At 38.2% G+C, this 14,602-nt stretch overlaps 1 protein-coding gene across 1 annotated transcript in view; it reads right to left on the reverse strand.

Annotated features, from left to right (window-relative positions):
• The window catches only part of CTNNA3 (catenin alpha 3), a 772,514-nt gene that overhangs the window by 650,663 nt on the left and 107,249 nt on the right, over positions 1 to 14,602 (reverse strand). Inside the window, exon 5 of the mRNA XM_019624456.1 lies at positions 530 to 649. Within this exon, the coding sequence (XP_019480001.1) occupies positions 530 to 649 (120 nt within the window). The remainder of the gene's footprint in view (positions 1 to 529; positions 650 to 14,602) is intronic.

The raw sequence follows: 14,602 nt of genomic DNA on the forward strand, positions 1-14,602 counted from the left end.
TAAAGTATATTTTCCTTCAACCTTATACATGTAGCAAATTGTTAATAATCTTCAGAGTTCAAACAAGACAACTAAAGGTTGATTCATATTTTGCCATATTCATGACACCTTTTCTTACTTTTGGTTTGTACAACTCCATCCTGTTCCTGGCCTTCAAGTGATTTTATTTTTTCCCAAATATCCACCTGTCAAATATAAAAGCCATTTTGCCAAGCCATCATAGGGGTTCCCTTTATGCCTCTGAGGCATTCTTAGTCAGAGGGAGTTGTACTATCACAAACCAGGAGTTTTCTCTAAGAGAGGTATAAGTATACATCTAAAACCCTAAAGTCTAAAAGTCTAAAAGTAACGACCATGTGGAATGCTGCAGGAAATCGGATGAACACGGCAAGTCAACACAGCACAGCACAACCCATTTCTGCCCTAAACATGAGAAGATCAGTGTCCCCAGGCCCACCTGACAGGTAGGAGAGCGGGAAACCTACAGTGTTCATCACCTCCACCAAAAAGGGTTCTTTCTGACTCCTACCTGCTGGCGTTTGAAAGCTAAATAATCCAGGTTTTCCAGCTCCTTCCCAAGCTTCTGGTAGGTTTTCTGGAGGTCAGATTTGTTGGAAACATTTTTAAGAGACTCGAATGTCCTTTGAAACTGAAATTGAAAAAGAAAGTAAATCATTAGGATAGCAGCATATTTTTCCTCAAATCCATCACTGGTGAACACAGAGAAATCATTGATACCGAACTTCAGTTTCTCCCACTCAAAATACCGAGACAACAAATGCTAGCTAATTGCCTTTCGATGCAATGATTATAGAATTGGGAATGATTATGAAGAATTAGAAACTATAACCTAAGTACAACCAATGTTATTGCATGAATGAAAGCCTGTGTAGTCCTCATTTCAACAAAAGAGCATACTGCATAAAAAAAGTCTTTGTCTTAGCATACACTGCTACTTTTAAAGAAAAAAGTACAATGAATGTATAATTTTAAATCATAATGAGGAAGGATTAAAAGAGCTCTCACATTCCAACCATGGAAACAAATTTATGTAAAAATAGCTGCTTGCCTCTGTAGAAACACCTATGTAGAAAATACACCCAGCAAACTTCAGCCAGGTAGCTCTCTCAGATCTTACATTTTTGAGAAGATAGGAAAACTAACATTTTGATGACTGTATGTAGCATGTTCAGCAAACACTTATTCATTTCCACTTTATAACACAAATGAATTATGGAATCAGCTCTGCTGAATCAGAATGCTTCTGTTCATTTTTAAATCAGATACTAGATAAACACAAAGGAGACAAATTGCAGTGGATCACAGAATATTGTTCTGCTACCAATAATTAATTAAGCAAAGGGAGCTCACCAGAAATTGAATTGTTGATTTATTTTAGTAAATTAGAACATATTTTGGACGATTAGTGATTGAAAATGTCAAGTAATATCATTTGCAAGAGAGCATTTGCTCTCTCTTTATGTCGTTCATTTCCCACATTCACTGTGTTTCATTAGATAGGATTCTACACAGAGGCTTCACCATCTTAAACACACCAGAACTGCACTGTGACTATGATGCTATGAGACAAGCTAACAGGATTTTACAGAATATAATTAAGTTTCCAAGGAAATGATTTGACCCTTATTATTTCAAACTCGATGGAAGAAGTCATATTATAATGGCATTCTACTGAATTAAATCCTTAATTCCATGAAAGCAACATGTTTATCTCAATCCAAGGTGACAGAGGAAAAAGAAATGGGAAATAATAGTGCTAAGCTTAGCACAGCAAGACAGTAAATTAAATTCAACAAGTCATCTTCCAGAACCTACTATGCACAAGGCACTATGAATACAAAATACATTTCCTGTGCTAAACAAACTTACAGACTATCGGGGAAACTAGACCTGAAACTTAGAAATGGAGAAGACTCTGACAACTGAGTGCCTGCTCAGTCCCTCCCAGGCACTTTACGCTCTCCAATTAAATCCTCACAGGAACCACAGGAGTCCCTATCTCTCTTCCCAAACTACCAGTCAGTAAACTGGGACTCCAAGTTTGAACTGGGTTTTTACTACCTCACTAGTGCTATTTCTACTCTACCATTAACTCTAGCACAAGCAAAGTAGTAAAGAGAGAACAAAAAAGAGATAAAAGTAATATGGGCTGAAACAGAAAAAACGCATTGATACTAATTGAGGGACTCAGGCCACACAGAAGGCATGAGGGAATTTGAGTTGGGTCTCGAGTGACAGAAAGAATTTTCAGAGCCTTAAATGGGAAGCAATCCTACCCATCAGTTTAAACATAGCCCAAGTCTGCTCACTTTCTCCTTTTGTAGCGCAGTAAACAAATTTCTTTTAACATAATTGTAATGACCATTATATTAACTATTTATTATGTTACATTGTTATTTATGTGTCTTGCTCTTCCTTGATTCCTTCTCATTATGTTCAGATCAAAATAATACCAGATCTAAAATTCTAAGCAATTTAAGTAATTTTATTTATAATTAATATTTTATAATTAATATAATAATTTATAATTATTATTTATAATTAATAACAAAAACTATTTTGCCAATCTACCTGTTTAATTCTAAGCACTTCTCTTCCCTAAGAAATATTAGTTCTACTTCTTAAATATTTCTTCTTCCCACTTATCTCTGTGAACTTTATACAACTCCACATAGAAACTTTGGGGTAAACACATTTGTAAGGCTTCAAAGTAAGAAACATGGGAACAAATACTGCCAGGTAATATGTCCATGGCCAAAGAAGAAAGAGAGAAAATCCAGTAGTGAAACGTCACAAGATGTTTTCATCAAAGGTCAGAGTTCGCATAATATGGAGATTTTAGCTTGAGCTTTTGCTATCAGGATTTATATCCTCCATTTATTGATACTAAATAGCTCAGAATACCCAAACTATGATGATTCATTCATTTCAATCAATTTTTTTTCATTTACAACAACAAATAATACTTGTCAAGGAGAGGTCATACAAAATCTGTAGTGTAACTTTGTGTTAGATCTCTTTTAAACATACTCCACCCCCATCTACCCACATATATACTTAAAGATGCTAAAGGATAAAAGCAATAATCTTTCCTTGCAGATGACGCTGAAGCACAATAGATAAAAATAAGACAATGGTGAGGGTGAGGCTTAGATTTTACTCAAAGATATTTGATGTTAACTTGATTTGAGGATTTTTCATTCCAATAGGATTTTTTTGTGCTTTGAAAAAGACCTCTTGAGATTTTCTACATTAGCTCAGTCCATTGTAATTTCATTATATTCACTATTTCTCAAAATAAATGATCTCTCAATTTAAATTGGGATAAAAAGCACAATTACTTGAAGATTTTAATATTCCTGGATTTTACCTGTTCAAAATTTTGAGTGGTAATTTAAAATAACCAAGAACCCTAAAATAATTTGTTGAACATTGAATTTACCCGGTGTTAATATTTTTAACTCATTACAAACCAAATTCAAACCTAAAAACACAAAGCCCAATGAATAAATATAAACCCAAAACAAACCTAGGTATGTTCTAAACCTGTCAAAACTGAACATTAAAATGGTATCTGAACTGAGAAACAAATGGAAATTCTGTCCTATTTGACTATGTTACCAAATATCACAGGGCAGGCAAGAATGAGAAGATGCAAACAATATCTCTTAGCCCCAAATTTGCCATAAAAATAAGCATTGTAAATACTCTAGTGTTTTCTCATCAAATTTCTTTCTGTTCAGGGTACAGTTCAAGATGGCAATGTAGGAAGATCCTGAACTCACCAACTCCAGTGGCCACACTAAATCTACAGCTACATAAGGAACAACTTTCTCTGAAAAAAATCTCTAAAAACTGGCGGAGATACCTCTTCACATCAGGTACAAATGAGAGGGAAACCACAATGAAGCAGGTAATAAAGGCAGAGACACAATCTCACTGTATACCCCACCACGGGTACTGTAGCCCACGGTCAGGAGGACACTCAAAATCCAGAGCATCTCCCTGAGGGGGGAAGGGTTGTACCCCACATCGGGTACCCCAACTTTTAAGACCGGCACCCGAGAGATGAGTGCCCCAAACGCCTGGCTTTGAAGACCAGTGAGTCTCACGTCCACAAGTCCCATGTGGCTGCAGCAAACTGAGAAAAGCCTCTGAAAGGGCAAATGAAGACTCACCCACCTTCAGATGTAGTGCAGAAGCAGCTCTTGAAATGTATCCCAGCTTTATGTGGAAAAGATTCATCTGATAATTTTAAAGCATTGATGCTGGGATACTCCCTAGGGACAGTGGCTGGTGGGTACCATCTTCCTGCTCTCCCTCTGCCTTCCTAAAGTCAGTAGACACATGTGTTTTCTTTTTCTCTTTTTCTTTTTTTCCTCTGTCTTTTTCCTTTTTTTCTTTTTTCAGTGAGTGCCATCTTTACACTCCCCCTCTGCTTTGCTCCAGCCACTGGGTACCATCTTCACATTCTCCCTCTACCCCATTCTAGGGCACCAGTATCTCTCAAAAAGGAGCTTCTGCACACATCTGGTGCCCTTGGTTTTATGTCTGATGACTGACTTCTTGCGACCACCAAGGGATGCCCCAAGATAGCTTAGCTCTGGAGGACAGGGAGGCTTATGTTTTCCTGGGGCCCATGGAACTGTAACAATCAGAGAGACAGTTCTTGGCAGACTACCATTCCCAGGCCACTGCACAGATAGCAGACTGACACACACCGCCCATCTGTCTCAGAAAGAGACGTATGTGCTTGTCCATAAGCCTCGGACTGAGGGACAGGCTTCTGTTTGGCACACTTACAGGGGCTTGGAGAGGTAGTCTCATGGAGCAGAGGCAACTGAATAGTCTTTGCACCCTCCGTCTGTCTCACTCCAGCTCACCAGCATCTTCCAGAAAGGAGCTTAGACCCTTGTCTGGTGCCCTCATTTTTGTGGCTGCTTCCAGGGACATCTCTAAAGTGCTCTGGTAAACAGTGGGGTTTATGCTCATGGGTTGCCTAGGACTGTAACCAAGAGAGAAAGAGTCCTCAGAAACATACCACCCTCGGGGTTCAGCAAGAGGCAACAGACCTAGGAGCTCAGTCTTTCTGTGAAAGAGGCCTATTAGCTTATCATCATAACTACAGCTTGAGAGGCAGGCTTCTCATTAAACACACATCTAAGAGCTGACTCCAAACCTTTCCTGACAGTGCTGTAGGGTGGGCACTGTCTTGGCGCTCTCCCTCTGCTGCACTCCAGAGCACCAGCATCCCTCAGAGGGGAACTTTTCCATGTGCCTGGCACCCCACCTTTTTGTCTGCTGCCCTGATTTTTGTAAGTACAACCCAAGGGATTTCCCTTGATTGGCTGGCTCTGGTGCCCACGGGGTTTGCATTTCTGGGTCCCACGGAAATGTAACAATCACAGACACAGTTCTTGGCAGGATACAACCCCCAAGGCATTGTAAGACAGCAGACTGAAACTGACCACAGCCTTTCTGGGAAAGAGGTTACTTGCTTGTCTTGCAGCTTCTGCCTGCACACATCTAGATGCTACAGAGATGCCCTTAGGGAACACAGACTGGGGACACCATCTTTGCACTCTCCCTCTACCTCACTATAATTCACCAGTATCTCCCAGGAAGGAGAATATACCCTTGTCTGGAGCCCTGATGCAACTGCCACCCAGGGGACAGCTCCAGGTAACCTAGCTCTGGTGGCCAGCAGGGCTTATGGTAGCAGTCCCTGAAGACTGTATGGATTTGCATTCTTTAAAAGCTGCTGCCTAAGGGTCTGCCTTCTAATCAACCTGAATCTAGGTGCTGACTACAATCCTCCCATTTGGGACCCTGACTAGTCGTGACACACCCTCAACTAGCAGAAGCTATTAAAGGTAACACAGGAAGTTTGAACAATAGCAAAGGTTTGAGAGACCACCAAGAGGGAAAGGGTTGAATGATAAGGTTCATCTTTTACACAAGGCCAACCCTTCAAGACAGAGAGGTGGCTGTTTCATTTAATGCATAGAAACCAAAGAGGTACATGAAAAGGTGCCCAACATCAGTATTCATCAGGGAAATGCAAATCAAAACCACAAGGAGATATCACCTCACATCTGTTAGAATGACTATTATCAAAAAGATAAGAAACAAGTGTTGGCGAGGATATGACAAAGAGAGAACCCCTGTGCACCACTGGTAGAAATATAAATTGGTGCAACTTTTATGGAAGACAGTATGGAGGTTCCCCCAAAATTAAAAATAGAACTACCATATCATCCAGCTATTTCTCTTTTGGGTATTTAGTTGAAGATGAAAACACTAAACCAAAAAGATATCTGCACCTCTATGTTCATTGCAGCATTATTTACAATAACCAAGACATGGAAACAACCTAAGTATTTATCAACAGGTAAATGGATAAAGAAAATGTGGCATATGTATATAGTGGAATATTATTTAGTCATAATAAGAAGGAAATTTGCCACTTGCAACAACATGGATGGACTTTAAGGGCATAATGAAATAAGTCAAAGAAAGACAAATACTGTACGATGTCACTTATATGAGAAATCTCATAGATACAGTGAACAGATTGGTGGTTACCAGAAGCAATGGTTGGGTGAGGGTAGGTAAATAGGTGAAGGGAGTCAAAAGGTATAAACTTCCAGTTATAAAATAAGTAGGTCACAAATAAATAAATAAATAAATAAAATAGGTCATAGGGAGTTAATTTATAGCATGGTGACTATAGTTAATAATACTGTATTACATAATTTAAAAATTGCTAAGAGAGTAAATCTTAAAAGTTCTCATCACAAGAAAAAATTCTGTAACGATGTATGTAACAATGTTAACTAGACTTAATGTGATCATTTCACAATATATACTAATATCAAATCATTGAGTTGTATACCTGAAACTAATATAATATAGTATGTCAATTGTGCCTCAATAAAAAATTCCTTTCTGTTCAGAAGTAATAATAATAATAGTAACGCACCAAACAAAATGAGAACATGATTGCTCATGTTTCAGTATAATAACTGAAAATCTGTTTTTGCAGAAAAGAGAAGCATGAATAGGCAGCAAGAATTATGTCTAACTTGACTCATCATTCCCTCTTTTCCAAATTCATCTCCCTGACAACATATTTTTTAAATAAATCTAAGCCAGTGGTGTTCTATACGAAGTACACATTCAATGAGTTCATAAAAATCATGTAGATTCACAGAGTAATTTGAGAAAGGACTAGAAGAACGCAGCTGAAGCAGCAGGAAAAATATGCAGCCAAGGCTCTTGCCAGTCAAACTTCCCCGCTCCTCACTGCCAATGCCATGCCTTCCTCTTGTGGTCAGATCAATAGACTCAAATAACTTCACAGCTCCAGGAGCCAACTAACTCCCAAAATGAAAAAGTATCGAGTGGCATTGCTCCAAAAGAACACCCAGCTCAACAATTGTCATTCTTCCTAATTTAACATTTTGTGCCTTTGTACAAGGTGCTGTGTATTATCTACAACATTAAAAAAAAATCATTTTCTCACAGCATTTATGTGTACAAGAGTATCCAATAATTACCTGATTGAAAGCACTGGATCACCAAGTGTGATCTTAGTGTCCCTAAAATATCACTTTGAAACAATGCCGAAAAATACTGAAGACTAAAGCAGATGAAAGGAACAGTCAAAATAATAACATATTAATGCTCTATAAATATTAATGTTTAGAGTAAAAATAAATTGTTTTAAGCATAAGAAATGGCTAATCCATCTTATTTAAATATGTAACCACAGAGCAACCAAAATGAAGTATTACTGAGGAAAAAAAGCTATTTCATTTTCCTGAACTTAATCTATTGACTTTCATAAATATTTTCCAAATGAAATTACAAGATAATAATACCACTCATTAAAAGGAAGTTTACAGCTGAAACAGAAAATTAGAACACTCATACATATCTCAAATAATTTTTTACTGTAAGGAATGATAACAAAATTTAAATCAAGAACATGGAACAAAATTGGGCTTGAGATCTAAATTAGAAATAGTCCTATTGAAAGCATACTGGTCTTGAAGTCTGGGTGCAAGTTCTTACTGCACCATTTAATAATTTCACACCTTTGGACAAGTCACTACCACTCCAAGCTTAATTGTGTTAACTGTAAAATGGTAGAAATTGTCTTTGCCTGACTACTTTAAAAGACTTTTGTTAAATCGGTTGAGAAAAAATAAAAGACATTCATTCAACAAATAGTTATCATAGGACTGGCAACATGCCAGACATGCAAGAAATAGAGAAAATTAAAAGAGAAATAGCTCTTGCCCTAATAAAACTTACGATCTAGCTTTACAGATCACTACTTTATAAATTTAAAAGTTCCATAAATTTTAAGAGACCATTGTCATTAAACTCATGCCACCTTTCAGTAGTGAATGAGGACTAAACAAAATAGTAATTCAATAATTGTTTACTGAAAGTCAGACAAAGAAAGTCAAATACCATATCATATCACTTATACAAGGTCTGACAAGTTTGCAAACTTGTTGCAATGATGTTGCTAACTTTTTTTTATACCAGAGGGATTATTCGTTATGAATTTGTACCAACTGGACAAACAGTTAACCATGTTTATTATTTGGAAGTGCTGAAAATGCTAAGTGAAAAAGTTAGATGACCTGAACTTTTCGCCAATAATTCATGGCTCTTGCATCACAACAATACACCAGCTCACATAACACTGTCTGTGAGGGAGTTTTTAGCCAGTAAACAAATAACTGTATTGGCGCACCCTCCCTACTCACCTGATCTGGCCCCCAATGACTTCTTTCTTTACCCGAAGATAAAGGAAATATTGAAAGGAAGACATTTTGATGACATTCAGACATCAAGCGTAATATGACGACAGCTCTGATGGCCATTCTAGAAAAAGAGTTCCAAAATTGCTTTGAAGGGTGAACTAGGCACTGGCATCAGTGCGTATTTTCCCAAGGGGAGTACTTTGAAGGTAACCATAGTAATATTCAGCAATGAGGTGTGTAGCACTTTTTCCAGGGCGAGTTTTCAAACTTAATTGTCCTACCTTCGTATATGCCCAGAAGAAGAAATCTATTTCTTTAAAGTTGATGCCCTACTCTCAGAATACATCTATAATAAATTATTATACAGTAGGGTGTATATGTCTCTGTGTGTGTGTGTGTGTGTGTGTGAGAGAGAGAGAGAGAGAGAGAGAGAAAATGACAACAGAATTCTTAGGGAAAGAACTGTCTATACTGAGGAAATACTTTAAGGGGTAATTTAAGGTACATAGTGATATCTGAGGGTACAAATTTGCAGAAGCAAAGTTGATGGTGGAGAGATGGAAACTCACTGCATTCAAATAATGGGAATTTAGGGGTGTGAAGGTGAACGAAGGGAGAAAGATGGTGTAAGAACAATGAGACAAGTTAGCTAAAGGGTTTTGAAGATTTCTAATACATAAAGTGAAGCAACATAGAATATATTGTTACACAATAGCACTCCTTCCCTTCCATCTTCCCAAGCTTCTATAAGGTTTGCCATATACATAAACATGCCTTGTCTGGGGCTATCAGAGTGAGTGAGTGAGTGAGTGAGTTAAAATCAAGGGGGGAAAGATCAAATTCCAATTACAGATTAACATACTGTAGAATAGGGATACAAAGACCATCTAAAACCAAAGTAATTCTGTGGAGGCAAAAGCTTGGAGCCAGAGGTGACCCTGAGAATGTGAGACCAGGAAAATTACAGAATCTTGGGGAGAACATTACATTTGACAGAACAGAGAATGAGGGTTCAAACCAGTTATAGCCAGATCTTAAGGGCAAGAAGATCCCAGTAGACAGGTAGTTCACAACCATAAATAAATGGATTGTGAGCAACTGAAAAATGAAGGTCAAAAAGAAAGAAAAGGAATACGAGTAAATACACAGTGGAATACTACTTGGCCATAAAAAAAGATGAAATACTGCCATTCGCGACAACACGGATGGATCTTGAGATTATTATGCTAAGCAAAATAAGTCAGATAAAATAAGTCAAGAACAATATGACTTCACTCTTATGTGGGATATAAAACTGAAAGAAAGAAAGGCACAAGACAAACAAAGAAACAAAAACTCATTGACACAGACAATAGTGGTTACCAGAGGGGAAAGGGGGGAGGGGAGTGGTAGAAGAGGGAAAAGGGATCAAATATATTAATATATGATGATGGAAGGAGAACTGACTCTGGGTGGTGAACACAACGCAAAATATAGATGATGTATTATAGAAATGTACACTTGAAACCTATATAATTTTACTAACCATTTTCACCCCAATAAATTTAATTTTAAAAAAGCAAGCAAGCAATGATCACTTAGAGCTTTTATGAGGATCTTAAGAGTAAGTCGTGCCAAACTAACTCCATTTCCTTTATAGATGGAGTTACTAGACTGATAAATTTGCAATACCACAGATAATATATCTTGATTTCAGGAAAGCCTTTGAGAAAGCTCTTGAGGATAAAATAAAGAAACATGGTTTATACAGGAGCCCAATGAAGTTAGTTTGAAGCTCATTTCAACAACTTCATTCAGTATGTGTTACTATTTGATTGATATTATTTGAAAGGAAGATATAATGCTGTTTTCCACATCAGAAAACAATTTTTCACGAATAATTTAGTTAAAGAAATCTGAAAATGACACCAGGTTAGGAAAAGAAGGCAAAATATTATAAGAAGTCAAAAAGATCTAGATGGGCTATAACAAAAAGCTAGCATTAACAAGATACAATTCAATAAATATAAATGTAACATCTACCTTTACATATAGAATGATTAAATTAGTATCAGAGGACAAAGACCTGGATTAAGAATGCTTTGAGTTCAGAAATTTGGGGGTTTTAATCGCTCACAAAATCAGTATGAACCAAAAGCATGATAAGGCTATCATAATAGGTAAGATAATGTTAGACATAAAACCAGGGAGGTAATTGTCTGAGTATATTATACAATGTTCACATCAGAGAGTTTATTTTTATTTCAAGATATTTTGATTTCAACATTTTGTGAAAGTTAACCTGTAATCTAGAATATGCATACAAAAATTTACAGAGATGATTTTGGAGACTTCTGTTTCTTCTACTGGCAAATGAGTAATTCAATCCAATCCTTCTGATGAAGAAACCTAATACGATCTAATAAAATATAAAATACTTCATCCTTAAAACATCAGAGTTAATAAAATAGTGAAGAATTTCCTGAGATGAGTACCAGAAAAGGTAATGTTGAGTATACAAAGACAAAACACCACAAGCAAGAACCAGCATAATGATAACATAAGCAGACACCCAGGGAGTCCAGACACTGACGTTTTCAAACTTGCACCATAAAATGAATCTGCTGACCATATTCAAATACAGCAAAATCAAGATTGAAAATTTCAGCAAAGAAACTGAAAAATCATACAAGATGGAAATTCTAGAGTATTCACTACAGTCTGAAACGGTCATACAATTAATGTTCAAGGATCAAGAAATTTTTTCAGCCTAGATCAGAGAAGACAGAGGTAAGTCCTAAGAGAAATCATCAGTTATTTGAAAAATGGCTTTTCCTATTGCCTTGCTTCTGTGTTGCTCCAGAAAGCACAACTAGAAGTAGTGAATGTGAATAGTCAGGAGGTAGATTTAAGCTCAGTTTGAGAAAAATGGCTCCAACATTTAGAATTGTCCAAAAGCAAGTTCACTGTCTCACAGAATTTAGATCACTATCACTGTTAGTTATCACATATATTGTTAGACAATTGTGTGTATTGCATAATGTAGAAAAGAGTCTATCTACTTCAGTAAGATATTACACTATAAGGCACTGAGGTTTCTTCACTATTATTTTTTATTCCAAGAAGAAGTTTAATATAACCAAAATATTATTAGAAATATTCTAAACCACTGTTTTCCAAAGTATGATCTGAGAAAGTTCCAGGATTAATATACAGAAGGTGCCAAACAGAGCCGGCCGAGTGGCACATTGGTTAAGAGCTGGCTTGGGACACCAGAGGGCCACGGTTTGGATGCCATATATGAGGGCCAATGACATTGCCCTCTACAGCTAAGATGCTGAACAACAGCTCAACGTGGAGCTGGGCTGCCGTGAGTTGCCGGCGACAGTGTAAGCTGCAGCCTCTGTGGCAGTGGGTTCCATTGAGCTACCGTATGTAGCCAGCAGCCAGCATGAGTGGCCATCAAGAAGCCAGGGATTGATCTGCCTCACCCAGGAAGAGGGCAATGATGATGGTGCCAGTGAAGCAACGTCCTCCACAACTACACCATAGAACAAAAAACGACAGCAACTTGTCTGTTCCCATTCCCCCAATTCCCCAGCACTGTTCCAATTCCCCAATAAAAATCTTAAAAAAAAAAGAAGGTACCAAACAAATGTATACACATTTTAAGAAAGGAGAAAACTGTATTAAAATTACGCTGATGGTAACCACTTTGAGCACCTCTTATAGTTGCAGAAGTCAAACGTGACTTGTATCATCTTTTGTTATTGGTATATAGAGTATTACAATTTTAATATAGTTTTTTCCTTTCTTAAAATATGTATACATTTGTTTGGCACCCTCTGTATCACAGAAAAGTTCTAAGGTCAAAAAATTTAGAAATGTCTGGGTTAAGCAAGGTTAAACAAGTTTCTTTCCTTCAATAGCTCTCCCTGACTTTAACATGCTAATGTGCATTGAAAACATTCAAAGGGAATTTCTGACTGAGGCATTAGCCAAAAATATATATTTTTTTTATTTTAATCTTTTTTTTTTAGATTTTATTGGGGGATTGGGGAAGGGGAACAGCTAAGTTGTTGTCCTTCAATCTTAGTTGTGGAGGGCACAGCTAGCTTAGCTCCAAGTCTAGTCACCATCCAGCAGCCCATCGGCAGCTCAGGGCCACGCAGCTCGTGGCAGCTCAGCTCAAGGTGCTGTGTTCATTCTTAGTTGCAGGTGGGAGTAGCCCACCATCCCATGTGGGAGTCGAACCAGAAACCTTGTTGCTAAGAGCACACACTCTTACCACTGAGCCATCTGGCTGCCAGATGGCAACACAGGGCAGCTCAGCTCAGGCGCAGTTCACTAGCCCATGTAGGAATCGAACTGGCGACCCTGTTGCTCAGAGCTCATGTTCTTAACCAACTGAGCCACTTGGCCAGCCCCAAAATTTTTTTATTTGTGTTGCATATTTATAATACAAGCTCTGCTGAACACTTTGGGGGGAGGGGGATGTTGGGCTAAATAATTCTAATCTTGATGATCTCAAAAAAAAATCAGTCTGTCTTCATTCTATGTGAAACCTTAAGAGAATTGAGTTGACAATACAATTCACATATAACTTTTTCATAAGGATGAAATAATGAAAAACTATCACAATTTCCCACAAAATTCTTCCCTTTTTCATAAATGAGGTACACTGTTGTACTATAAATACTTTAAGTGGCTTAAGTGATCTAGCCCAAGTTCAAGCTGTGATCAGACACCAACAAATGTGGGAAAGGGTGGTTAAAGTGAGGAAGCCTTCTTCTCCTGGCATACCTAAATTCCTTTAACAATCTGTTATAGGCCCACGAACTTTACAAAGCACTTCTGAAAGCTATTTATAGTTAAAGCTGTTCTAATCATTGGAGTGCTAAGTTCCCAAAGTTGTTTTTTTTTCCTATAGCCTTGAGCTGGTTTCTTAAATTCAATGTGCCTCAGTCTTTTCATCTGTAAAATAGGAATCATTGAGACTTCTGGTCCAGATGGCTTAGTAGGTAAATGCTGTGCTGGCCTCTCCCCCACAGCCACATCAAAGTTACAACTAAATTATAGAACAGCCATCATTGAAAACCACCTGAAGACTAGCAGACCTTAGTCTTATGACTAAAAATATAAAGAAGAAGCCATAACGAGACTGGCAGGAGGGATGGAGACACAGAGCAGGCAGGCCCCATGTCCAGAGTATGGCAATTAAAAATTGGGATGGGTATTTCCATTGAGGAAGACCCCCTGAGAAGCAAGGGATCCCAGACCAAGACCTGGCTCCCCAGCCCAGTGCTGAGGGGTCCCCAAAGCAGCTGGTTGTGAAAACCAGTGGGGGTTGCATCTGAGTGAGATAGATGGCTGCCTGAGACCCAGGCATGCCTTTAGAGGGGCCTGTGCATGGACTTGCTAGCTCACAAACTCTTTCACCCTGGGCTCCAGTGCAGGGGCAGCAGCTCAAAAATTGCCAGAGTCATTGAAGGAGGAACTGAATTGACGAGCTTCAGGGTGAGGGCTGTAAGGGTAGGGGTCAGTGCAGCTCTCTCCAGGGATCCACTGGCAGTCATCATTTATCCTATGTTTAGTGTTCTTCCCACCCAGCAGGCAGGCACAGGCAGGTGCCAAATCTGAGTCTCCATTAAACTGGCTAACACCATTCATCCTGCCCTGGTGATTCCCTGAGACCCTGTCTCACCAAACTCACACACCCAACCTGAGTCATTTCCAGCAGCTTTTCCACACAAGTGGCCTGCCACAGGTCACACTGCAGACTTTCCTATAATTTCTAAAAGGTCCACAAACCACAAACAAGC

This window comes from Hipposideros armiger, unplaced genomic scaffold (genome assembly GCF_001890085.2).
Source record: "Hipposideros armiger isolate ML-2016 unplaced genomic scaffold, ASM189008v1 scaffold_15, whole genome shotgun sequence".
Taxonomy (NCBI): Eukaryota; Metazoa; Chordata; class Mammalia; order Chiroptera; family Hipposideridae; genus Hipposideros; species Hipposideros armiger.